We start from the raw sequence: 27,878 nt of genomic DNA on the forward strand, positions 1-27,878 counted from the left end.
GGACCAGAATAGCAACAATAATTGTGATTCTCCAGCTTCACAGAGTGCAAGACTACAGTATCTTTGAATAGATTAGCTGCTGCTGAATTTTGGTGGTGTTTAACATTTAACATAAATGACTTAGAAGGTGGAAACATGCTTATTAAATTTACAGGTGTCACCAAATTAGGGGGAGTAGTGAGGACCCCAGAGGACAGGTTCAGAATTCAAAATGACCTGAATAGACTAGAAAGCTGGGTCAAAATAAACAAAATGAATTTCAACAGGGAAAAATGTAAGGTTCTACATCTAGTCAGGAAAAATTAGGCACACAAATACAGGATATGTAACACCTGGCTTGAAAGCAGTACATGTGAAAAGGTTCTAGGGCTCTTAGTAGACTACAAGATAAACATGAGTCAACAGGTGTGAGGCAGTGTCCAAAAAAAGCCAAAGCGATTCTGAGCTACATCAACAAGAGTATCGTGTCCAGATTGATGGAAGTAGTAGTGCTACTATATTCTGCTTTGGTCAGAACTCACCTGGACACAGGACACAGTATGTGTCTAATACAGGGCATCACAGTTCAAGAAGGATATTGACAGACTGGAACATGTCCCTAGAAGGGCGACCAAGATGATGAAAGGTTTGGAAACCAAGCTTTATCAGGAATGACTTACGGAGTTGGGTATGTTGAGCTTTGAGAAGAGAAGACTGAGAGGTGATATCATAGCCTTCTTTAAATATCTGAAGAGATGTCATATAGAAGATGGAGTGAACTTCTGCTGCTTCAGAGACTAGAACAAGAACCAGTGGAGTCAAATTATAAGAAAAGAGATTCCATCTAAAGATTAGGAAGAACTTCTTTATTGTAAGATCTGTTCAGGATTGGAACGAATTGCCTCAGGGATGGTGGACTCCCCCTCCCTTGCAGGTTTTTAAATGGAAGTGAGTTTTCATTGTGAGTTCCTGCATGGCAAGGGGGTTGGACTAGATGGCCCTTGTAGTCCTTTCCAACACTTAAAATTTTTAGATTCTTTGATTTTTATGTGTGCATCTTTTTTTTCTTGAAAAAAAATATCTAGGTGGAAGAGACAGCTGCAAAAACGTTGTGGGAGACTCATCATCTGAAGGAAGTGAAAGAACAAAAGGAGAAAATGCTTTGGGATGAGGAGGAGGAGGAGCAGCTCCTCACCTATACCCGGGAAGATGCGTACAACAAAGTAATTTGCCTGCAAGGTTTTGTGTAGCTTCGGTAGCTCTTAGTAGTGTTTAAAGGGGGACCTACAATAATGTTTCACCCTGTATCTTCACCTTTTACATGAGGGCAGCCAACTTGTCTTGCCCCATTGCCATCTCATGTTTTCAGTTTTTCTTTTCCAACTGATGTTCAACATTTTATGATGCCTGAGATTCTCAGTCCTCGTTGGGTTGGGTTTGTTTTTTTAAGCCCTTAGCTTAAAAAAACCCAAAATGTTCCTGAGCTGTTGATTTTCTCCTGACCATTAAGATAGTTTTCTCGTGCTTCTCAGATGCCCGGTTTCTCTTAGCCTTAACTATCTTGAGTAGGGAGTGATAATGTATTTCATTGTCTGATGTCATCAGATATGAAATGAATTTTCTCTTCCCCCCTACAGGAATATATTTATGAGGGCCCAGAAGGACAAACTGAAATCATGCCGGTACTTCTTCTATTTAGCTTTTGTAACTTGTACCAAAAAATTTGGGTTGGAGGGGAACAAATCAACAAGCTAGAATAACTATTCTAATATTTTGTACAGCTCTGGACCCCCCCAACCCCACCACAGGATGACAATGACATTTATATCGACTCTGTCATGTGCCTGATGTATGAGACCACCCCAATTCCAGAGTCCAAACTGCCACCTGTGTATGTCAGGAAGGAGCGTAAACGTCACCGAACAGATCCATCTGGTAAATATTTGATTTTATTTCAGATCTATAGAAAACATACCATACTTCTTTTTTCTTTATGGGTGAAAAATAAAGGGTGCCTGTTATGTAGGAACCATAGCAAAATTGAGAATCTTACTAGCTTTACAAACTGTCATGAGTGACAATTCTTTCTTTTAACAATGTATGCAGTTAAGATAATCATCACTGATATGGAATTGTCTGGCCCAGCATTAGGACAGATTCTTAAATAATTGGTGCAAAAGGAAGCTTACTGGATGTCTGTCTAAAAGTTCAGTTCGTCATCAGGCAAGGATGCTCCAAATTGTTTTTGTAGCCTTATTTATTGTTTTCAGAATACCACTCTGAGGTGGTCTACTGTAGTCCCTCTTTGGGCAGCAGAGGGAGAGGTGCTTGAATCCAAAGCTTTGCATGAATTTGTATTACAGTCACTTGCAGGTACAGGTTACTTGCTCTTCTGGCCTGAGCTGTTTCTTCTATCCAAAGACCTCAAACTGCTTTTTACTCTACTGAAATGATACTGGAAACTCCTGCAGGAGCAAATTGCAGGGATACTCTTGTATATATAAATTTATTCATTCTTTTTGCCATTATTGCTGTTAATATTTTAGCATCTTGGTTTATAAGGGATATAGGTCTATATGATCCTGGATCTGTCAAATCTTTATCTGGTTTCAGAATCAATATTATTAGTGAATGATGATGGCAGGATCCGTTCTCCATTTAAAATTTTATTACGTAATACCTCCAATTTAGGTATTAAAATCTTTTTTAAAGTTTTATAATATTCTGGTCCCAGCCCATCCATTCCTGGTGATTTCCCTCCTTTTAACTTATCTATCACTTCTTCTATTTCTTTTTTCAAAATCAGTTACTCCATTATTTCCTTGTCCTCTTCCTCTATTTTTATTTTCCAGTGTTTCTCAATATATTTCTCAGTTTTATCCATTGATTTGTTCCCTGCTGAATATAATTCTTTATAATATTCTTCAAATATCTTTATCTTTTCTTTCATCTACATACACATTCTCCCTGTTTTATCCTTTATAATCCCAATAATATTTTTATCTTTTGTTTTTTGTGTTGATTTTGCCAACATTTTTAGAATTTTTGTTGCTATAGTCAAAAAACTCCCTCCGTAAATATATCAAATTTGTCTCTATCGTCTCTAATGCCTTTCTTTTTGCTTGTAATTCTCTCTCTCTCTCTCTCTCTATACACACACACACACTCCTATTCTTTGTATAATCATTGTCTAATTTTTTAATTTCCATTTCCAATTTTGTTTTCCTCTCTTCCTGTTGTCTCTTTACATTGCATGTTTCCCTAATGCAAATCTCTCTTGCAACTGCTTTCATAGTGTCCCATAACAGAGCTTGAGAAACCTCTCTATTATTAATATCCCATATATTTTGCCATTCTTCCTCTATTTTCCTCATTATATCTTTATTGTTAAGTATTCTGGTGTCTAACCATCTTTTTGCTTCTCTATAATCCTTTTTAATTATAAAATCCATGTTTACAATAGCATGGTTTGTAACTTTTATTGCTTCTATTTCTGTATTTAATACCTGTGAAACCATATTTTTGGATACAAAAATAACATCTAGAATAATTTTATGGACTGCTGAATACTAACTATAACTCTTTTCATCCCCTTTAATCAATCTCCATACATCTTTTAATTCTTTACTATTCATTATTTTATTCAGGGGTGTAATATTGTTAAATCTATCCCTTATTGTTGGGTCTAATTTATCCTTGCATTTATCCATAACTATATTAAAATCTCCTGCCATAACTGTATAGTCTCCCTGCATATCCTCCATTTCATTAAATACTTTTTCATAAAATTATTTTTGATTTTCATTTGGAGCATACACATTAACCAACAAATACTTTTCTCCCCCCATAATTCCTTGCATAAGTACAAATCTTCCTCTTTCATCTACCTTAACTTTTAATACATTGAAACCACATTTTTTTAGATATGCTAGTTGCTGTTCATCTTGCTTTTGAAGTGCCATATGCTTTTTCATAAGTAGCCACCCAATTCATCTTAAGTTCATTCGATCCTGGTTTTGTTTGATGTGTTTCCTGAAGACAATAATCTGCTTTCTGTTTCCTCAACAATAGTTCTATCCTTTTCCTTTTAATTACAGACCCCAATCCTTTCACATTTAATGTTGCTACCCTTATTTTATTAACCATGTTACTTTTCTAAATCTTCTAACTTGGCTCTTCCACGTGCTACCCCTACACCCACCTTCCCTCTCCCTCCCTCCCATCCCTTCCTTCCATCCCCCCTACTCACATATACATTTTCACCCCTCTCCATCCCCAAGGTACTAAACCTTGCCCATGGTTCTTACTAGCCCTCCAGGAGGGGGAGGGGGGAAGCCATCTCTCCCGATGTGTGATCAAATTTCTTCTCCTGATTGTTTATTAATTGTCTCTCCTGTTGTGTCTTTTTTTAAGTTAACATCTTTGTCCTTATTTTATATGGTTCCTTGGTTCTTCCAGTTGCACCCTTGTTGCTGTCCTCTTCTTGCTGAGCCAAATCCAATTGCTTTAACAGCTCCAGTCCTTGTTCCAGGGAGTAAATCTTGTGTTGCTTTCCTTTCCATTGAAATTTCAAAAAAATGGGGTAGCCTCAGCTGTACCTTATTCCATTCTTTTGCAAAATTGCAATACAAGGCTTGATACCTCTTCTCCAGCTGATAGTCTCTGGGCATAAGTTATTATAAGTTTCAATTGTAGTATCTCTATATTTCAGTGCTCCTGAGAATTTCCTTATTTCTTTCATTAAAAGGTCTTTCTTGCAGAAACTTGTTACTATCATAATTACATCTCTGGGAGCCAGGCCTTTTCTTGAAAGCTGATGCTCTATGTATGAGTTCCACTTCCTGTTCATCCCAGGTCATTTGAGGGACAATAGTTTGTAGCCATTTCAAGATCTCTTTCTTCAAGGTCCTCAGTGTTTCATTTGGCAACTCAGGAAAGCCCGAATCTGAAGGTTATTCCTTCTGTTATGATCCTGTAGATCAATGATTTTTCTTTCCACTTGATCTAGTCTTGTTGAATGTTCCACAGTTATTTTTTGCTGAGCTTTCTGTTCAATTTGTATTGATTGTACTTTTTTATCCACTTGTTCAATCTCTTTTTTAATAGTCTGAAAAGATTTATTCATTTCATCCATAATTTTTGGTTATAGTTTCTGATAGAGTCTCATTATTATTTTGTTATAGTCTCTTTCAGCATCTCATTGCCTTTATTTTGATTTTCTTCTAGGATCTCTATGAGCTATGTTTTCATTCCATTCCCCTTATCTTCAGGTTCTGGCTCTTTGCCCAGAGCTGCGCCATATTTTGGTTTAGCTCCGGCTTTCTGCATGGCTTCCAAGGATTTAGTTTTTTTTTTTTCATTTCTTTGTTATGGATTTCAGAATGTTGTGTCTTTGTTGCTGATACACAATTTTATATTTCCTTTCTTTCTTTATTCCTTAATTAGTATTTAGCAAACAGCATACTACTTTTCCCTTCCCTTGCACACATATTTTTTAAAAGAGGAAAAATAAAAGGGATCATGCGTTAAATCTTTAGTTTATCTATTTTAATATATTTTATTATATATTTCTTATAACATCCCATATCCCTATTATGATGCTTTAGTTCCATCATACGTATCTAAACACTCCCATTCCTCTTTAACAGACTCAATCTTATCATTTCTTACGCTTGCAGTAAGTATATCCAAGCTTTTGGCCTCTTTAATTTTAACCAACCATTCCTCTTCTGTTGGTATCTGTGAGCTTTTCCACTGTTGGGCATAAAGAATTCTAGCTGTAGTAATCATATACATAATTAAACAAGAAGCTTCCTTCGCCTTTTTATCCTCCAAAATACCAATCGTGTTTAACAGAAACAAACAGGGATCCATTGGGATGTCTATCTGTGAAATATTTATCATTGATTTTTGTGTATTTCCCCAAAATTCCATAGCTTTAGTACACTTCCACCAAAGATGGAGATAATTCCCTGATTTTTTTAAATTTTATTTTCTTATTTTGGTTGGACTTTCTGTCTTGTTCAGGACAAATTACAGCATTGAAATCACCTAGAAGTATGTTGCTATATTGCGTTTTTTCCAGTTCCTTATGTAAATTTAAAAAGAATCTTTCTCTATTTTCGTTAGGTGCATAAATTCCAACTGCCAAAAATTTTAAATTCTGCAAAGTTACTTCCACAGCCACATATTTTTGTCCTTAAAAATTTCTTTAGAAAACAGTTTGTTATTCACATAAATAGCAGCTATTCTTCTTTTTTTTTATCTTAAGATGAACTATAACAATGTCCAAGTTTGGGGTTTCTTAATAATCTTTCTTCATTTCCTTTAATTTTGGTCTCCTATATGCAGATTAGATCACTTTTCAGTTTCTCCAAATGGTGAAAAATTATGTTACACTTATATTTTGAGTTTATACCTTTAACGTTTCACGATACCACTTTCACCATTGTCAATGTTTATTTTTTTCTCCTTTTACGAAAAAAAAGAAAAAAAAGAATAAAGTTCTTGTTTCAGTTGTGCCACCCCTTCCACCCCTTTTTATTTATTTTATTTGTTAAACGGAAGTTAAAAAAAAAAGAATTCAATTCCTTAATCACAGGTCCAATTAAGGACAAAAGAAAAGAGGTCAAAAAGCTCCAAGAAGATGCTCATTATCTTCAAAAGGGACTTCCTGGCTATCGTATTCTCCTAAGTTCTTGTTTTCCACAGAGTCTTCATCTTCTCCTTCTTCATTCTTTTTTTCTTTTTCCTTTCTCATATTTCTATCATTTTCACCATTTGTCTTTCTTTTGCTCAGTTTACTTAAGTCCTGTTTATTCTCTTTGTTGTCCTTTTTATTCTCTTTACTGTCCATATATTCTCTTCTTAGTTTTTGATCCATTTCTCTTGCTTTTTCAATGGTATCTATTCTGTATCTTTTTTGTCAGTACGTAAATGACAGGCCCTCTATTCTTTCCCACCTATAGTCCAATTTTAGATTTCTCAAGAGAGCAGTCAAATTTCTATACAGTATTTCTGTCTAGCTAGCATAATTGAGGGTGCAATGTCCTTAAAAATCTTGGCTTCCTGGTTCTCTATTATAAGACAATTGTTATAGCTCTTTTGTATGATCAGGTCTCTTAGACTAGTCCTGGTACAACAAGCCACAATATCTCGAGCAAGATTTATATCTTTTGCTTGGATAGAATTAATCCGAAAGATCTTGTCTGTTTCTATCTCAATTCTTTCTAAAGAATATCCAGTAAATTCAGTTGGTGGTTGTAAAATTCTTTCATATAGATCTTCTCCTGTTTTTTCTGTCACTCCTCTAATTTTCACACATCTGTCCCTGTATTTAAATTCTTGATTCATTTCCTTCCATTATTGTTGTTCTTGTTTATTACTTATTTCCATAGTTGATTTTTCCAATATTCCAGTCCTTTCTTTAACTTTATCTACTTCTTTTTGAGTTTTTGTAATATCTGAATTCATTCTTTCCATACTTTTAGTGAAGCTATCCAATTCTTTCTTCAAGTCTTTTCTCATTTCCATTCTTATCTCTTTGAGTTCTTCCCTATTTGTCTGATTTGACTCTCTAAGATCTTCTTTCATCTCCATTCGTAATTCCTTCATTTCAGCTCTGATCTTCCTTATCTTGTCCAACATTATTAAATTTGGGTCTGTTATTTTAATACTATCTTCTATCGAACCCCTTCTCTGGGAAGAAGTCTGTATTTGAGTTTGTATGAGTCCTTTTTGGGAAATGCCATTTTTTCACTTTTTTCTATCTGGTTGATAAAGAAAATTAATTATTTAGAGTCTCTCCAGTTAATACCACAAATTTCAGCTCCTTTCAAACTGTCATTCATAATTATATGTAAAAGTTAGATAAATTGTTACATATATTCACTTATAAATTTCTCTAATTAGCCAATAGCTTCTATGCTAAATTTAGAGATAAAAGTAGGGAGCAGTATTTGCTATTTCAAATTCTATTTTCCATAATTTAAGATTTAATTTCAATAAAGTAAACAAATACAATACAATAAATAAATTGACAGGTACTGTTGTTGACTTTGACCTATTCCCCCAAAAGGTTCAATTTTCAATAATATATCTAATCAGTTCAATTCAGTTTAAATCAACCCAATTATTTTGAATGGTTAAATATATTCTTAAATCCAAGAGAGCAAAGAATGACATAGAGGCATAAATAAAAAGGGGTATATAAGCCTTTTAGAACACAAACAGTTAATACTGCAAAAGTCAGTACTTAGATCTTACTCTTTCTCTTCTGCATGTAGAATATCTTGTTTCCATAAATGTCTTGCTTAGTCTTGACTTAAACTCCCTTGGTTTAGTTATTGTATTCCTTTCCAATTCTTAATGTTCTTAGATTAAGCTGAAAGGGTTCACCGCTTTTCAGATATGTGTCCCCCAAATTTCTATAGTTGTCCGTCTTTCTCTCTTGCTATTAAAAAAAAATCCAGCTGTTTATCTCTTTCCCAGACACTCCTCTCTTGCTTTTTCATTGTAACACAATTCAGTTCAATTTCAGTCCCTCCATTCGTCAGTTCTACATGATCCGTTGTCTCTGTTAGCTCTCTAAGGTTGCCTTCTCTTTTGGGGGGGAGGGTGTCTTCAGCTCACTAATATCTTTCTTCAAAAAACAAAACAAAAACAAAACAAAAAACAAAACCCGCACACAGCCCCCAATTATGCTTGTCTTCATTTACTCCAATTCGGTTCTTTTCCTGCTTCAGTGCGATTCTCCCTTTTTACTGCTCAGCTCCTATCACAACACAGTTCCCAAAACTGGTCCAGGTAATTATTTAAGAGTTTAAACTCTCCTCCAAGCCTTTTAGTTCTCTCTGCCAAGTCTTTAAATGCCTTAAATCGCAATAGTCTTTTGGAGTCTTTTAAATCCTTTAAGTATAGTAGACCTTAAGTATAGTAATCTCCAAACTTACAACGCAGTTCACATCTTACACAGCTTGTATCTTTATCAATTTATCTGTAGACCATCTGTAGATCACAAACGCCCCAACTCTCTCCTCTTTCCACAGTCCAGTCATGCAAATATACTTTGCTCTTAGTCCTGAAATGCAGAAGTCGCTTTTATATTTGGGATACATTAGATAAAGCATCAAAAGTCGTCTCCTATCCTGTTTCTCAGATGCTTTTCTCCTCTGATGTTAATTAGGGTGTGGGCTTTGTAAATGCCGCCGAATCAGTGAACGGCTACAGCTGTGGGAGCCGATAGCTCTCCAACCCTTTCGGCTAGGGTGCAAACAAATGGGAGGAAAAAAGGCAACTCTCCCTGGCGCCAGCAAGCAGCAAGAGAGGCCCCAACGAGCCAACACGGTTACCCTCTTTTAATTAGTATTTCTTAATTAGTATTTCTGTATTTCAAGTCTTCAAATACACAGTCCAATATATTTTAGCTGTTTTAGTTGCTTTTATTTTGTAAATCTTTACGTCCGCTCGGCCCGTAACAGACATCCAGCCAGCAGTGCCAAATAAGGAAGTACTGTTTATTTATCTTTCTTCTCTTTAAAGCTTTAGTTAAACAGTTCCATTCTGTTCTCCACCCATTCCAATTTATTTATTTGTAATTACTCACAGTCTTTTTTCCGTTTAGAAGAAATTATTTGGCTTTTTTAGCTTTGACTTTCAGGAGAGAAAAATCTTAGTTCTTCACACCATCAGTCATGGCTCTTCCCCCCAGGGATACTCTTTAAGGACACAGTGGCATATCCTTGTCCGTAAGGATTTCCTGGATAATTTGTGGTCTTGTCAGTGCTTTTGGCTTCAGTTCCCAGCATTCCTCATAGTTATGCTGGTTAGAGCTGATGGCAATGGAAGTACATCATCTAGAGGGCTACATGTTCTTCATCTCACCCTGAGGCATGATACACATTAATGAAAGACTTGAGTGCTAGAACTCCTTCATTCCTTAAGTCATACATGTTTGCCCCCACTTTTTTTTTAAACTCACTTACTGAGCATGGCATTTCTCTTCCAGCTGCAGGAAGGAAGAAAAAGCAACGTCATGGAGAGACAGTCATTCCTCCCCGGTCGCTCTTTGATCGAGCCACCCCAGGGATGTTGAAAATGCGAAGAGAGGGCAAAGAGCAGAAGAAGAACATCCTGCTGAAGCAGCAGACACAGTTTGCCAAGCCATTGCCCACACTTGTAAAGCCAGCTACAGAGGTGGGCCAGGATAATCCTGAATGGCTCATCAGTGAGGACTGGGCCCTTCTTCAGGTGAGATGGTACCTGCAGTATTGGATTTAATGGCAAAAACAGCAAATCATGGTTCAGATGCAAAATAGTGTACTTTCTTAGTGCATACTAGACACTAGGTGCTAAACATGTTCCTTTGATCGTAGTTCCTTTTTAGGAGCAGAATTTTCCCAGTAAATTTATTTTGCTTCATAAAACTGTAGCCTGGATCCTCCACCCCCTTTATTTACTTACTTACCTTTTGGTAGACTTCATTTACATGTACATAGTTGCATGTAATTAAAGTGAAAATTTGTTAAGATGTGATGTGTTTAAATTTTTTTTAAAGAATAAAAAATATTTTTAAAAATTTAAAAATTAATTTAAAAAAAAAACCTTCTGAGGCCACCTTTCGCCTCCATCTGAGCCTTGCTCCACTCGGATCATCTCTTCCACTGAGCTTCAGCGTTTTGAACGGATGCAGGCAAAAACCACAGCCTGTTTCTGCCCAAAGGAAGATGTTTTGGGGGCAGTGGTATCACCTGGTCAGGCCCCACACCTCCTAGTGTAAACCCTAGCTCCCCTGCTCATGTACTGAACAAAGAGAGATGGGTAACAATGACAGTGGAACACATTCCCTCGGAGAGTGGTGGAGTCTCCTTCCTTGGAGGTCTTTAAACAGAGGCTGGATGGCCATCTGTCAGGTATGCCTTGATTGAGAGTTCCTGCATGGCAGAATGGGGTTGGACTGGATGGCCTCGTGGTCTCTTCCAACTCTATGATTCTATGATCTATTTCCTCTTTTGTTCTCTTTGATAGGCAGTTAAACAGTTGCTGGAGCTCCCTCTCAACCTTGCTGTTGTATCTCCAGCTCATACCCCAAACTGGGATCTTGTCAGCGATGTGGTGAACTCATGCAGTCGGGTTTATCGTTCTCCAAAACAGTGCCGCAATCGTTATGAAAATGTTGTCATACCAAGGGAGGAAGGGAAGGTGGGTGTAAGCTAAATTCTGCATTTTTCTTGCACAGTCTTTGAGGTGTCAGCAACATAAGTTAGTTGTAAAAAGTCTTTGTGATTTTTTTTTTGCCTTAATTGTTTAATGTGGCACTATTTTTTATTTTAAATTTTAAAAATGGTCAGGGTGCTTTAGATTCCTCCCAACAGCCCTGTGAGACAGGTCACGATTATGCCCATTTTACTGATGGGGAGTTGAGACTGAGACACAGTAGTTTGTCCAAGGCCTCCCGGCATGCTTTACCCCTCCTTTTTTTGGTTGATCACGGGTGTGACCCCTGATCTCCTGGGCCTTAAGCCCCACTCTCTGTCCACTGTACCACACTGGCTCTAATAGAGACTTTCTATTTATGTCACTAATCTATCCCCATCCCATCACAGAAAGTCAAACTTTGCTTCTTATTTTACAGCTTATGTATGAAGCGAACCCTAAGAAGAAGACAAAAAGCATTTATAAGGTGTGCACTTATAAATTGTTGTTCCAATGCAGACAGTCTGGTATCTTAAGCATCAGCAGAGGTGGACACAAGATGAAGTAGGAGATCTATATTTTAGTCCCAATTTGAATCTTAAACTGGCCATTTAAAGCCTTTGCATCTATTCCGCGTTGACGCAATAGATTGTGGCACCAAGTGGCCTTTGTCTCAAAGATGTGCATTAAAGAGCGATTTCGCACACTAAGCCACCTTAGTTAGCTTCAGTTCTTTTTTAAAATCTGTTTTGTCCACCTCCCAGAAATGCCACCTCTTTCCGCATGATTATTACAATTAGTAGCTTTTTAAATTAAAAATGTTTTGTCACTAGCCTTTTTTTACTTTTCATTTTGAAATCTGATTGCTTTGCAGACATTTAATGAATTAATCCATGCAACGCCCCATCAGGTAATGTATCACCCCCAGTTAATAGCTGCAGAAACATAGTTGAACAGTAGTTATGGTTGTAATAGTGATAGTAAGAAATATAATCAGCTTTCTGAAATCAGCTCTTGAAGCATCAGAGCTGGCTACAATGGATAAAGGTTGGCCTCAAGACCTTTTGGCCTCTGCCAAGCTGTTTTTCTGAAGAGCAAAATTGAGAGGGGTGGGAATTGGGTGTGCATGCCTTGCAAAGTAACATACCATCAGCTACAACACCACTGTTGTAGGGTGAGGGGCAGTGCACACTTAAAGGTGTGTCTGCTTTTATGTATCTGGTGAATACTCAAGGTGTGCACCTTATACTGCAATATTGTTGACAGTAAGATGATGTATTCGTGGTCAGTAAGAGATGGCATACAACTGGAAGCCCTATGTAAGCTGCTCTTCAGTCTTTCAAAGTGGAACAAGATTAAATAAATGCAATAGATAAATAAATAGATCCAGCATGTATGGCTTCTGTACTCTCATACTACAGCATGGTAAGGCGGAGAGTGTTGTGGCCTTTGGCTGACCATTTGTTTGGCTGCTCTGTCATAGATCTGTGCAGTTTTAAGGCTAGATAGGTGAATGTGTAATGGAACTGAGGTGAAAGAAGCAACCCCTTCCCCCATGATTCCATTTGTAACTAATTGACTAGAGGAAATGGTGGTGCATGTAGCCAATCAGTAGTGCAATTTGGCAGGTTAGTCAATCGTTCCCAGCTACACCTGCCCCACAGAGTAGAAAGATAACAAGGAGCATTGTTCAGTTTGTCATCCTGAAACTTAGAATGGAAAGAGGATTGTGGGAAAGGAAGGAGAAGGGTAATTTTGAAGTTTCTGCAAAATTACAGGAAGGAAGATGCATAATAGTTTTGGAGTTTGGGGAAACAAAAGGTGGATAGTATTTTGAAAGCATTCATAATTTTTGGTATCTGTTTTTATGATTATGTGAAATTGTAGCTTACTATATTTGTTTTTCAGTTCTTAAACCTGCACATATTGGGTTTTGCAGATGTAATTTTCCCATTTTCTTAGCCATAGCTGTGTAATTGAGAGCAGGCCACAATACCCTTTATTCTCTTCCTTTTTTGTACATTAACCTCCCCATCCATTTCAGAGTTCTAATCATGGTGCAGCATTAATATGTTAGTGCTAACATTACACATCTCCTTCAGTTTGTTTACAAAAATGCTGGATTGGAGCTAGAATACCATTAATTCAGAAGTTATGTCACTCAGTGGTTAACTCTGAAAAGCAAAAGAAGATGGCCATGTAAGTTAGAGAGAAGGAACATGCAAGCTCATGGCTCACTTCCCCATATGAAACACAGTTTAAAGAGGGGATGTAGCTTAAATTCAAAGATATGGTTTGGATCTGGTTTTGGTGTTTGTGTGCTTTATATACAGAAACTCTCACATTGGTAGGCATACAGACAGAAGTGTCACTGTGCTTTTAATTGCTCAGTGTAAAACCTGATTGTTTTGTTCACATTTAGACTAAGAACAGTCGTCCACTTCGAACCAATCAGCTCTATGCCCAAGATGAGGGTGCGACACACACCCAGCTCTACACTAATCATTTTGAAATTATGAAAATGATTGCTGGGAAGAGAAGCCCACCCATCAAACCCTTGTAAGTTCATATTAGAGATTCCTGTTGTAACTGCTTACCATATATACACGACTATAAGTCGAGAAATTTATGCCCCAAAATGGACTCAAAAATCATGGGTGGACTTGTATACGGGGCAATAAGTTAATGCTTATAAATTTCCTGAAAGAAGAAGTGCCCACCTTTCTCTGTAGCCTTGTAACAGCTCCTCGTTTGAATCCCCGGCACATTCTCCTCTCTCTCTTTCTCCCTGTGTGTCTGTGTGTGTCTGTTATCCCTCAGCCTTCCCACGCAGCAGCTGCTGAGGCAAGGGACACAAACACACAGAGAGTATGCCCATGCTTGCACCCAGTTTTGCAAGCCATGAGCCTTGGGAGTCCTGGGGGTGAAGAGCAGAGAGAAAGTGGGGTCTGTCCTCCCTTTTGCGTGTGTGCGTGCCGAAGTTTGTTTCCCCTTTTCCATGCCGAGACTGTGACCCTTGGGAGAATACCAGAGAGGGAGATATAGGGACGGAAGTGGTGCTTTGTTTCCCCCTTTAGATCTTTTGTAACATGCTCCAGTGTTTGACCCTTGACTTATCCACCGGTCATATCAAAATCCATGATTTTGGCCCCCAAAACCGCCCCCGCATTATACATGAGGTCGACTTATAAATGAGTATATATGGTAACTAAAAACATTGGATTGATTAAAAAAACTGTCTGGGTCAGGTATTCTATAAATAGGGTGCTGCCACTGAAAGGCAGTTCTTTTTTCCCAGGACTATGTTTAGGGTATATTTACTTTACAAAAATGTTATTTTTGGCTGTATTTCAGACTTGGTATGAATCCTTTTCAGAAGAATCCAAAGCATACCTCAGTACTTGCAGAAAGGTAAGAAATTATTGATGGGCCGGGATGGTGGTGGTGATACTAGAGTGAGAATAACACTCAAATAGAGAGCAACTGTGGCTTAGTGGTTTGAGTTTTGTGTTGTGTTGGGCACAATCCAGCTAAAGTTGTACTTGATTTTTCCATTGACACCAGTTGGGCCTTAATTTTAGGCTGGATTTTCACTTTTTCTTCTTATTTCTCTTTATTCTAGTGGTATCAACTATGATAAACCACTTCCCCCAATTCAAGTGGCCTCTCTCCGTGCAGAGCGTATTGCAAAGGAGAAAAAGGTATGTGTGTTTCAGGTAGAAGATAGAGAAAAGATAAATTGTTTTGAATGACTGGGCCAACAAACGAGCCGAGAATACTGGTAACTTTGGAAGTGCATACTCTAATCATAATGGTCCCTGTAGCCACCCCACAAGAAGAATCCAAAAATGCAGGCGGCCGTGTTGATCCATACCAGACTGTAGCAGTTTTTATCTTCACCATAAATCAAATGAATCTTTGTAGCTTACTCATGACCAAGCTATCCCAAAATACCTTTCTTTTTACAGTAGGCCCTTGGTATACGCGGGGGATCCGACCCCCCCCCCCCCGCACATAACAAAATCTGTGTATGCTCAAGTCCCATTGTCCCACATGCTGCCATTGGGGACAAAAGTCCCTCCCTATCTCTCCACCCCTCCTCTTTCCCTCCCTTCTTCGTTCCTTCCTTCTTTCCTTCCTTCTCTCCCTGCCTCCCTCCCTTGTTCCCTCCCTGCTTGCCGCCATGGGAAAGGCCAGGTGGTGGTGTTGGAGACCAAGTTCTCCAGGCTGTACCCGGCCCTTCTGCGGCGGTGGCAAGGAGGACGAAGCTTGGCCTCCAGCACGGCCTCCTAGCCTCCTTGCAGCCGCGGCTTCCCATGGCGGCGGCAGTGGCGAGGAGAACAGGAGGCCTCTGGGCTGGCGCTGCTGCTTCGCCTCCTCGCCACCCAGCCCTTCTGTGACGGCAAGGAGGCAGAGCAGCGCTGTAAGAAGCGGCACTGTGTGCCAGAAGAAACAATGGCACGTGCGCCCATGGCGCATGCGTGCTGCCACTGTGGCACGAGCACGAGCCCCATTACTTGTAATGGGGCTCAACCATACGCGCTTTTCCTTTTACGCGGGGGGGGGGGCGGAATGGATCCCCCCACATAAAAGAAGGGTGCACTGTACTTACATTGACCCATGGATAAGTTGACTCGGGTTTTTTGGATCAATTTTTTAACCTAAATTTCTACACTTATACATGAGTACAGGCAGCCCTTCTCTTATGCGGGGATCCGTTCCAGAACACACGCACCCCTGTGTAAAAGAAAAAACCGCGTAAGCTTGAGCCCCATTGGAAGTAATGGGGCTGGTGTTTGCTGTGTGGCTCTGCACGGCAGTGGCGCACGCACCGCACTCACACACCCCATTACTTCTTCCGGGGCGCACAAGGCTTATTTCCAGCATGGCTTCCAGCATATGCTATATACAGTGGACTCTTGTTATCCATTGGGGTTTGGTTCCAAGAACAAAATCCGTGTATGGATCCGTGAACCAGGACAAAAAAGAAGCACAATCGAAACACTGGTAGACCGAGCAAAACACATCTGCCAACCCCACTTCTTGGAAGATGAATGGTTATTCCAGCTCAGACATCAGAAGGGCTGCCAAGCCCAGAAAAACCCAGAGGAGTGAAGACAAGCAGCCACCCAAAGGAGTCACAGACAGAATAGGCAAAGTGGTGAGGAAACACAACCTGCAAATGGTTTACAAACCGACGAAGAAAATCCAGCAAATGCTTCGCTCAGCCAAGGACCAGAGAGACCCTCTCACAGCTGCAGGAGTTTACTGCATACCACGCAGCTGCGGACAAGTCTACATAGGGACCACCAAACGCAATGTGTAAACAAGAATCAAGGAACACGAGAGACACTGCAGACTGGGCTAGCCAGAAAAATCAGCAGTAGCAGAACATGTTACAAACCATCCTGGGCATCAAATACTGTTTGAAAACCCTGAAATTCTGGACCATGCCAATCACTACCATGTCAGGATGCACAGGGAAGTCATTGAAATCCACAAACACCTGGTCAATTTCAACAGGAAAGAGGAATCCCTTAAAGTAAACAAGGTTTGGCTACCAGTCCAGAAAGATAGCAAGATAAGGACAAATGCAAATGAGAAATCTCCCAGGGTCAAGGGTTTCCCAGCAGACAATGAGCACTAATCAAGCGGACACTTATCCTCTTGTGCAGACCCTCACACCCTGAGGCCTGCCATTAGCAACAAACAATATACATGCAAATCACTCCTGCCTTTCCAGGTCACACAATATATATAGCCAAGCCCTTTCCAGGCAAGCATTCTCTGAAGATGCCAGCCACAGATGCTGGCGAAATGTCAGGAAGAAACACTGCTAGAACATGGCCACATAGCCCGAAAACCCACAAAAAACTAAGTACCAACATTCCTATTCACTATAACAGATATTACAGTCTCCTCTGAATTCATTTCATTTCTGAAATGGGTGCAGCTTACATTGGTCTTTACAGGGCCTTGCATGTTTAATAAATCATCCGTTTGGATTTTTCCAGTGTGTAGTAAACCGTTTTCTGAGTTATCCAGGTACCTCATTTCAGTCCATGTTAAATGATTTATCCCTGCTGTGGTCACCATTCTGTTCACTTTTCTCTCACAGGTTTCCTTTATGGGGGATTTTCTTGTTAGACGTACACTTAACAAATGTTGTCTCAGTTCTTCTAATCCAGTTAATATTCCTTCTTGCGCTGTCTGAGGAAGTAACAGAAATTTGTCAAATAACCCCTTTTCTTCCTCCGAAATTGGAAGATTGAGAGGATGGGTTGGTCTCAGAACATTTGTTAGAGTAGGGTCTTTTTCTTTGTTAGGTATATTATAATTATTGTTCTTAAATTCATCAATTTCCTGGTCCTTCATTTTGCAGTTTCCATTGGAAGTTGAGGTAAATTTGGGGGTGGAGAAAACTATTAATGGTTGAGGAGGAGCTATGTTAACGAAGAATCTAGAAACATAAATGCCTTTTTCCATAAATAAAGATTTACATCTGTAAATTAGGGTAGCAAGCTTTGCTTCTCTAAATGTAATTAGAGCATGAGCATGTCAATTGTTAAAGTATAAATATATAATCTGTGAAATGTCTTTGACAGTAATTTGATTTGGGCATATCTCCCAGAAGAGTTGAAAGGTGAAATTTGCACTCGGCTTGGGAAAGTGTGCCAATAGGTTTAGGGAAATTAGACAGTGTTATCTGATGTTGTCTAAGAACAAGTTGCCATTTTTTATTTTTTTCCTTCTTGTTCGTACCATTTGTTGGTGCCCTTTTCTGGTTTGCATAGAGAGCTGAGACTGTGTGATGTTTTAGAGCCTGTGGTTCAGATGTCACAGCTTGATCTGTAAGGAGACTGAAGGTGGCTTTGTGGGGGAATTTATCTTTCAAATGTGTACTTTGCTGCCTTAAGCTGTTCACTTTTCATAAGCAGTCTGGCCTAGAAAGTGATGCCATTCTCTCATTTCCCAGGCTTTGGCTGAGCAGCAACGGGCCCAGCAGCAAGCAGGACCACAGCAGCAACAGCAAGCAGGCCAACAGCAAGTACAGCAAGCAGCAGTGCAGCAAGCCCAGCCTCAGCCCCAAGGTCAAGCTCCGGTTGTCCAACAGCCCCAGGCTGTAGTGCAAACAGCTGTCACCACTGTGGCAAATACTGCAGTACTGGTAAGACATAATAACACAAAACAGTGTAGGGCTGTTCAAAAATGTGTTCTCAGACTGCAAGAAGAAGCCATCAACAAATTTATTAAGTTCCATTGCCACCTGGGTCAAATAGGAGTCATATGATTCTGATAGGCAGACTTAAATACATAGTTGTCAGGTTCTTTCCCATTTCTCCCTCCTACCTGTGCCCAAGTTAGATATCTTGACTAAGTCTGAGTAATCTTTCTTAGCACTGCTTTTTCTTTTACCTCCTCTTGTCTTCTTTCTTCTCTTCAGATTGGTTTATCTATTGGGGAAAAAGAGGTTTGTGTATTATGTAGTATTGTATTGTTTATTCTTTGGGGTATGGTTGTTGTTTTTTCCCCAGAATTACGAGCTCTTCCTCCTCTCCCAAGACCTCCCTCTTGCTTTTCTTTGTAATGCTGTAGCTTATTCAGCAGTCTCCTTTCTCGTATCATTACTAGTTTCTCCCCTAAACTTTCCCTTACTTTCATTGCCATCTCTCCCTGATGGAGCCAGTGGCAAAATGCAGCAGAAGTCCATGAAGCACCATGAGCTAAGTGACAGCAAAGCCAGAACAACCAGTCCCTTTGGGCAGCTATTGGGTCTGCTGATATTTGGGCTTCCTTTTGTATTCCAGCCTGGAGAATTGTTTTCCAGCTACAAATTCACCAGGTGGAAAACCTCCCTATAGAAGTAGGAGAAAGTTGATTGAATCATCAGCCTAATTGTTTTTTGTGGGTTTTTCAGGCTATCTGAAGATGCCAGCCACAGATGCTGGTGAAACATCAGGAATAAACTCTTCTAGAACATATTCCATTTTGTTTCAGATTATGGAGAGTTTAAAGGTTATTTTTGTTGATGCCCCTCCACCAGACTCTTAACTGTTGGTTAATAATGCTCCCCAAAGCATGCCAATGAGAAAGGGGTAGATAATGCCATAAGAAAGTCCTCAGAGTTTCTGTGTCCTCTGTAGCCTCCATCATAGTCATGGCCTCTGTGCTCTGGATTGAGAACATCATTAACATCTAAAACTCAACAGCCTTCTTTCATAGTTATACGGCTCCTTTGCAGTCATTATTGACGCCATTCATGATTCTCTTCCTGTGGCTACAGTGATGAGACAGCTAGTATGATTGAAACATTAGAATGCTGACACTTCCTCCAGAAAAGGCTAGCAACATTTCCTTTCCATGGTTCCAAATTCTTTGACAAAGCATCCCTTCAAAGATATTTTGGTCAGAACCAAAGACAAGAAAGTGGCCTTGCCTTCCTCACGAAAACAGGATGATAAAACCAGGCCTACTGATCTCCACTATGTCAGTGTGGGGGTGGGGAGGGAAACCTCAATTTCTGATGCCTGGGTGTTTAGGAATATATGAATAGGCTACCAATGAGAGTTTCATCACTTTCCAAGAGCCAATTGCCTCAAATTTCCTACCTCTATGTCTCCAGACAAGAGGCATGTTTTTCAGACTGTTAATCCTGTGGTCTACATGAGGATGGTTCCTCTGGTGGAGCAAGGACTAGGGGATCTACTCAGTTCTTTTTGTAGTCTCCCAAAACAACTGGAACCACAGTGCTATCCAAGGCTTCAAATTTGGCGGTTACTTTCAAGAAGAAAGTATACATAGAGTCCTTTCAGACCATTCAATTAACACTGCTTATTGGGGAGTTCCCCTTCTTGATAAAGCTTAAAGAGCTGCCTCCATATTCCCATCTTACTCCTACCACAAATTCTTCCAGTTTGCATTTGACAGTTTTAATTTTCAGTTCAAAGCCATACACTTTACCTTGGCCTCTGCCTCCAATGACTTTTTGACTCTCTGCCATAGCTCATCTTCCACTGTTGGTTACCTATATTTACTCCTACCTAAATGATTTTTAGTCAGAGCTTGCATCCTTCATGTGGCCCATGAGAGACTACAGTCCACATTACAGCATCTTCAAGAACATGGCTTCCAGATAAACTTCAAAAAGAGCCACCTCTCCCTGTCTCTGAGACAGGTGCACTTAGAGACTCAACTAGACACACAGAAAGGTGGTTGTTAAAGGGGGAAAGGGGGGAGGAGCGTTAAAAAAGATCTTCTGAGGTTTTACATTAAATTTTAAAGCTTTTAAAGGTTTGGAAGTATTATAAGCAGCCCAACCTAGTACAGGTTTTTAACCTTCTGTTATGTCTAAATTTTGTTGGGCTGGATCTAGGATCTGCCTTCCACTAACACCTTGAAGAAACCCCTCCATCTGTTTTTGGAGATTCTCCCTTGCCACCCAAAGTACAGCTTGTAACATTCAGCTCTGTGTAACATTTTCAGGGGATGTTGTGTGCCTTTAAGTTGTTTCTGACTTATGGTGACCCTATCATGAGGTTTTCATGGCAAGATGTGTTCAGAGGAGGTTTGCCGCTGCCTTCCCCATGCTTAATATTTTGATCAGTGTATTGTAATCTTTCTGTATTATTTATTTAAACAGATTAAAGGTAAAACCTGCTTACCTTGGAGCTTATTGGCTCTTAATTTTCACAGAGTTCTTATTTTTACAGGCAGTTTTGAGTGTGTGATTTCTAGAAATATTTCTCTTTAACACAAATTTATCTTTTGACCAGGCGGGCACAATGAAAAATTCAGCAACTGGGACAAGCATACAAACAGGTATGGTAATCCTGCCATAACAAAGTATTGCGAGTGCTGATTTCTGTTGCAGACCCCAGAGTAATATTGGCTTTGCTTTTAGCCACAGTGACCGGGAATGTTATTGTGAACACCGTGGCTGGAGTTCCAGCAACTACCTTTCAACCCATCAACAAACGTTTGGCTTCACCTGTTATACCCGGAACACTAACAGTGAGTACCTTCACATGACCAGTGTTTCATTGTGCATGCTGAATTAGGGCAGAAACTTACACAAAAGTCAAATATTGATAATTGAAACAGGATGTGCAATCCACTATAGCAGGGATGGAAATACGATTTTTACATTTTTAAAAACTCAGAAGGTGGTGCTGGGGGACTCCCATTTGATCCCTTTGCCTGTCTGTAGAGTCTGTGAAGGTTCTGTTTTATCCCTCATGCTATTAAACATCTACATGAAATCTCTGGTAGATGTCATCTGGAGTTCTGGGGTCTTGTGCTATCAATATTTGGGATGACACTGAACTCTACTCCTTTGCACCTCAATCCAAGGAGGCTGCCTTGGTTCTAAACCAGTACTTGTCATCAATAATAGACTAGGTGAGAGTGAACAGATTGAAATGTAATCCAAGCAAGGCAGAAGTGCTGTTGGTCAGCTGAAAGGCAGATCAGGGAATAGAGATTCAGCCTGTACTGGATGAGGCTACACTGAAGATACAATTTGCAGCCTAGTTGTACAGTGTGCCTGCGTTTTATGCAGGCGCACCATATGCAGCTTACAGCATATGCTGAAAGCCATGCCGGAAGAGCCCATCGTGCACCCTGGAAGAACTAATGGGGTGCGAACCCCATTACTTCCTGTGGGGCTTCAGCATATGCTGATTTCCCCTTACACGAAGGGATCCGGAATGGATCCCTGCATAAAGAGAGGGCGCACTGTACTCCTGGATTGAACCCTGAGCCTGGAACCACAGGTTTCAACGGTGGCCAGACATGCCTTTGTATAGTTAGGGTTTGTGTGTCAGTTACAGCCATTCATGTAGACATCTGATCTGGTCATGGTAACACATGCCTTAGTTACACCCCTTTAACACACTCTACGTGAGGCTACTTTTGAAGAATGTTCAGAAACTTCAGCTCGTTGAGTTACAGCCAGATTGTAAATAGGAGTTGGCTACTTGGGAGCATACAACTCCTTTTTTCCAACAGGTTCATTGGCTGCCAGTTTGTTTCTGAGGACACTTCAAAGTGCTGAGTATCACCTATACAGGGCTATACGTACAGTGCAAGGCAAGGTTATCTGAAGAGCCATATTCTCCCATATGAGCCTACTCATGTTTTGAGATCCTCTGTGGAGGACCTCTTCTCTGTTTCACCATTCTCACAGGTACATCTGGTAGGAACAATGGAGAGGTAGCTTCCTTCCAGGCTTAAACTTAGTAGCTTCCTTCTATGCTTAAACTCCTTTCCCAGTGAGGTTAGACTGGGAGCCTCCTTCCTAAAGTCATAATATTTTCATTCCGTATATAATAGATTTTTAGAAATTTTGTTGAATTCTAACAGATTCAGCTCTGCTATTTTCTTACCTAGCAGCAATTTGATTGGTTTTACACCACAGCATTTATGAATTGCCTCTAGATCTTGGATTTCTTGAATAAATATGGGAGATGTATATTATCTAAAATGTATTCTATTCTCCTTTAAGCATTCTTCCCTCACAACAACTTTTTAAGATCATTGCAGATCACTGTCATTGTTTGTATGCTCAGTGATCTAGTGAAAAATTATACTTTTAATTCTCTCTCTGATTTCCTGTCTGCTGAAAATAAAAAGGGTTAATTCTTCATGAATATGAATTTGGTATACAGTTATCTAAAATCATAACTATATGAATAAATGTGTGGTTGGATGCCCATATTTGACTTATTACTGTGCTATTAAGAAAGTTTCTAAGCTTCCTAGTAATAAGAATGTAATCTATTCTGAAGTATATACTCCATGTCTGTAAGAATAAGAGTAATTACATTCACTGCCATGTTGGTCTCCCCAAATGTCTACGGGGTCAAATTATTGAATGCTGTGCTCCAGAGCATGAAGATGAGATGAAGATTTATTACTGCTGTTTAGTGCAGAGGCTATGTTTAGGTTCCCTCCCTCTGCAAAGTGTTTTAAAGCTCTTAAGAACATTCCTTAGAAATGCCAAAGTTGATTGTGTATATTGCTCCAAGAGTTATTTTAGTTTGATGTATCTGCCCTTTAATGAAAAGAAAACGACAATTTGGTTCTTTAAAAGTGTCCTGTAAAATATGGCATGTTTCTAGAGATGGCCAGAAGGATTTCATGGAAGCTGCCACTCTGAAATTTAAGTGAATATTACATACAAGATGTTATGGCTGTCCTTAATATGACTTAGAATCATAGAGCTGGAAGAGACCAGGAGGGCCATCCAGTCCAACCCCCTGCCATGCAGGAAATAATAATCAAATCATCCCTGACAGATGGCCATCCAGCCTCTGTTTAAAGACCTCCAAGGAAGGAGACTCTACCATGATCCGAGGGAGTTTGTTCCACTGTCACACAGCTCTTAATGTCAAGAGGTTCCTCCTAATGTTGAGGTGGAATCTCTTTTCCTGTAGCTTGCATCCATTGATCCATGTTCTAGTCTCAGGAGCAGCAGAAAACAAGCTTGCTCCATCTTCAGTGTGGCACCTCATCAAATACTTAAACAAGGCTATCATATCACCCCTTAATGGTCTCTACTCCAAGCTAAACATAACCAACTCATTAAGTCTTTCCTCTTAAAGCATGGTTTCCAGACCTTTCACCATTTTAGTCGTCCTCCTTTGGACATGCTCCAGTTTCTTAATGTCCTTTTTGAATTGTGGTGCCCAGAACTGGACACAGTATTCCAGGTGGGGCCTGACCAATGCAGAATAAAATGGCACTATTACTTCCCTCGATCGTGACACTATGGTGGTTTACAGACCACCCAAAAAGGGCGGTCTGCCGCCGCCTCCATTTCTGCCGCTGGGAAGTGTCAGCCTCCAAACGGGGAGGGTTCCCGGCGGCGGAAAATGAAGCTGCAAAAAGCGGCTTCTTTTGCGTCGCAGTTGCGATGCATGAGTGTGCAAATGGCGCACTCGTGACGTCGCAAGCGCAGGGGGACGTGTGGACACTAAGCATCCGGCACATCAAAATGACAGCGCCCGTGTGTATAGGGCGCCACCATTTTGTTCATGCTCGGCACGTACTAGCGTTAGGGCGTCCAGAAAGGGCGCCCTTTCATAACCCAGTACGTGCCGAGCACGTACTATTGGCGCTTCTGGAACGCGCCTATATTACTTTCAATGCAGCCTAAAATCACATTAGACTTTTTAGCTGCTGCATCACACTGTTGACTCATGTTCAGCTTATGGTCTACTGGGACTTCTAGATCCCTTTCACACATAGTCTCGTTAAGCCAGGTATCCCCTGTCCTATATCTGTGCATTTCATTTTTCCGCCCTACATGCAGTACTTTACATTTCTCTGTGTTGACATTGTTAGCTTTGGCCCAGCTTTCTAGTCTATTCAGATCTTCTTGAATTTTGATCCTGTCCTCTGTGGTATTAGCTGTTCCTACTCATTTGGTGTCATCTGCCAATTTGATAAACATGGCCCCTATTCTTTCATTCAAGTCATTGATAAAGATGTTGAAAAGCACTAAGCCCAGGACAAAACCCTGTGGGACCCCACTGTTCACTTCTCTCCAGAATGAAGAGGAGCCATTGCTGAGCACCCTTTGGGTTCAACCAGTCAACCAGTTACAAATCCATGTAACAGTTGCCTTGTCTAGCCCAGATTTTACAAGCTTGTTTGCAAGAATGCCATGGGGAAGCTTGTAAAAGGCCTTACTGAAATCAATATATGCTGTATCTACAGCATTCCATTTGTCTACCAAGCCGGTAATTTTTATCAAAAAAAGAGATTGCATTTGTCTGGCATGACTTCTTTCTCAGAAACCCACATGGACTTTTTGTGATAATGACATTGCTTTCTAAATGTTTACAGACTCTCTGTTTAATTATCTGCTCTAGAATCTTTCCTGGTATTGGTGTCAGACTAACTGGGTGATAATTGTTGAGATCCTCTTTTTTCCCCTTTTTGAAGATGGGGACAACATTTGCCCTCTTCCAGTCTGCTGGGACTATTCCTGTTCTCCAACATTTCTCAGAGGTTAATGCCAGTGGCTCTGAGATTAAATTTCCAATTCTTTTAATACCCTTGGATGTAGTTCATCTGCTACCAGAAATGTAAATTCATTTAGATGAACTAGGTATTCCTATACTTCATCTTTACTTATTCTGTGCTGGATTTCTCCTATAGTGCCCTCTGCTCCATTTTCCTCAGGTTGAGCACCCTTTTCCTTTTATGAGAACATTGGGGCAAAGAAGGAGTTGAGTAGTTCTGCCTTTTCTCTGTCCCCTGTTGCCATCTACTCCACATAGTGGTCTTGCCATTTCCTTTTTCTTCCTTTTGCTATGGACTCAAACAAGCCCTTTTTATTGTTCTTAACCTCTCTAGCAAGCCGGAGCTCATTCTGTACTTTGCTTTTCTGATTATCACCTTACATGTGCTAGCTATTTGTTTGTATTCCTCCTTGGTGATTGCTTCTTTTTTCGATTTCTTATAATAAAATAATAAACAAAATGTTAATTTTTAACCTGTTTTTTGCCAATCAATCAAAGCGGCTATATCCATATATACATAGTACCCCCCACCTTAAAACAAGATTAAATAGTATACAACTAAAACTAACATTTTAAAATCTAAACAATAACCATGGGCAAAGTTTGATAAATAGGGAAGTCTTATTCGTGACCGAGTATTTTATTCTGGGAAGGCCTGCCAGAAGAGATCCGTCTTAATGGCTTTTTTGAAGCTCTCTAGATTGGTAATTTGATGGATCTCATCTGGCAGGCCATTCCATAAATTGAGAGTGGTTGCAGAAAATGTCCGCTGGGAGGTCGCCGTCAATCTGGTCTTTAAGGGCTGTAGTAAATTCCTCCCTGAGGACCTGAGTGTACCGTGTGGATTATATGGATCTCCCATTTAAAACATTTAAAACTTATACATCTCCCATTTAAAACATAGCTCAGTTAAAAGTTCCTTATCCATCCCGGTTTCTTGAGATACCTTCCATTTTTCCTCCTCATTGGAACAGTTTGAGATTGTGCCTTCAGTATCTTCCTTTTGAGAAACTCCCATCCATCCCAAACTCCCTTCTTTTTTATTATTCCTGTCCATGGGATCACCCCCAGTATTTCACTAAGTTTACTAAAATCAGCTCTCCTAAAGTCTAGAATGCATGTCTGGCTATGCCTGGCTTCTCCTTTCCACTGTATAACAAACTCCAGGAAAACATGGTCACTCCCACGTAATGATCCCACCATTTGCACCCCATTAACGAGGTCATCTTTGTTGGTTAGGGTCCTAGCTAAAATGGCTGATTCCCTTGTTGGGACACCTTTGGGACAATGAAATTGTCTTCCAGGTAAGTGAGCAGTTTGCTAGATTTTAAAGTGTTGGCTCAGTTTGACTTCCAGGAAATATCTTGATAGTTGAAGTCACCCATTACTACTACATCTCTCCTTTCTGAGTGTGTGGTCATCTGTTCTAGAAAGGCATCATCCAATTCCTCAGTCTGACTTGTGGGTCTGTAGTAGACTCCCACAATAACATCTCTTCCCTTTAATTTGTATCCAGATGCTCTCCACCTGGCTCCCAGGACTTAAGTCCTGGATCTCTTCACATGTGTAAACCTCCCTGACATATATTGCTATTCCTCCTCCTTTCCTGTTTGGCCTGTTTCTCTTAAAAAGGTTATACCCCTATATTAATACATTCTAATTATGAGACTCATTCCACCAGGCGGGATTGCAAGACTTCCTTCTTGCAATATAAGGAAGTCTTGGTCCATCCTACATGAGCAGTCTCTGAATTTTTTCCCTTTTCATCAAGAAGCCCACGCCATTCACATTGAAGAATGTTATTTCAACATGTGACATTATTTATCAGCATATTTATTGAATGGTGCTTTTCTGTGCTCTGTTTAAAACCATGAGCTTGCGAATAACTGCAAACTGCATTAAACTTTGCCTCCTTTTATAGCAATTGTTGAGAGTCTACTCTCTGCCTGATCTTAGTTTTCTGATTCAGCTTTCTGAAAGCTACCTAGGTGGTCGGCTTGGGAGCACAGAATGGTGGAGTCACAATGTATGTTAACTTGCTTTATGTATCATATCACCCACAAAGTTTAAACAAAATAAGATCTTGAATATTGCACACACAAAAACTTTCAGAAAATCATTACATTTCTGTGTGAATAATAACATTTACTTGGGGTGTAGAGTTTTTCTTCTTCTTGGTATTATTGGCACACTCTGTTTCCTTCCCTATCAGGAGAGGCCCTGTGTAGGCTGGCACTTTGGGGTGGAGTCGGAGCATAGCATGTACATGACATACATCCCAGCTCCGCCCTCAAGATGCCATGACACCATGCGCCACACTGCATGGCACTCCTCCCAGCGCTGCATCCACACTGTGCTGCACCGAAGGAGCATCGTATAGCCATGGCACTGCTGCTATCGCCCCTTTTCCAGGCTGCCCCTTCAGGGCTGTTTGCACAGTCCCTAAGAAACTTCACTTCTGTCAGTCCTTTCTCTCTTAAGACCCATCCAGAGTGTAAAATGTCCTTTGCTACAATTAAGAGTTTAGTTTGGAAGCCCTATTTGTATATAATGTTAGCTTTCCTCAGAGCATCTGTAATTAGGCATTCTGCAGAGTTTGAGGGCTTAAATCATGCAAAAACTGGAGAGAATCATTATTAGGTGTGATTCCCTTTGTTTTTAGCTTCACTCATTATCGCA

At 40.0% G+C, this 27,878-nt stretch overlaps 1 protein-coding gene across 18 annotated transcripts in view; it reads left to right on the forward strand.

Annotated features, from left to right (window-relative positions):
• The window catches only part of EP400 (E1A binding protein p400), a 390,490-nt gene that overhangs the window by 346,027 nt on the left and 16,585 nt on the right, over positions 1-27,878 (forward strand). For 13 of the 18 annotated variants that reach the window (XM_042441525.1, XM_042441527.1, XM_042441539.1 and 10 more), the window contains 13 exons: positions 1,065-1,202; positions 1,617-1,661; positions 1,761-1,914; positions 9,986-10,227; positions 11,005-11,178; positions 11,612-11,659; positions 12,047-12,082; positions 13,595-13,731; positions 14,527-14,583; positions 14,795-14,873; positions 18,149-18,340; positions 20,946-20,991; positions 21,074-21,183. In XM_042441525.1, the coding sequence (XP_042297459.1) occupies positions 1,065-1,202; positions 1,617-1,661; positions 1,761-1,914; positions 9,986-10,227; positions 11,005-11,178; positions 11,612-11,659; positions 12,047-12,082; positions 13,595-13,731; positions 14,527-14,583; positions 14,795-14,873; positions 18,149-18,340; positions 20,946-20,991; positions 21,074-21,183 (1,458 nt within the window). The remainder of the gene's footprint in view (positions 1-1,064; positions 1,203-1,616; positions 1,662-1,760; positions 1,915-9,985; positions 10,228-11,004; positions 11,179-11,611; positions 11,660-12,046; positions 12,083-13,594; positions 13,732-14,526; positions 14,584-14,794; positions 14,874-18,148; positions 18,341-20,945; positions 20,992-21,073; positions 21,184-27,878) is intronic. The other 5 variants (XM_042441533.1, XM_042441534.1, XM_042441544.1 and 2 more) reach the window with 3 other exon arrangements.

The sequence above is a fragment of the Sceloporus undulatus genome, chromosome 10 (assembly GCF_019175285.1).
Source record: "Sceloporus undulatus isolate JIND9_A2432 ecotype Alabama chromosome 10, SceUnd_v1.1, whole genome shotgun sequence".
In the NCBI taxonomy this organism is placed as follows: domain Eukaryota; kingdom Metazoa; phylum Chordata; class Lepidosauria; order Squamata; family Phrynosomatidae; genus Sceloporus; species Sceloporus undulatus.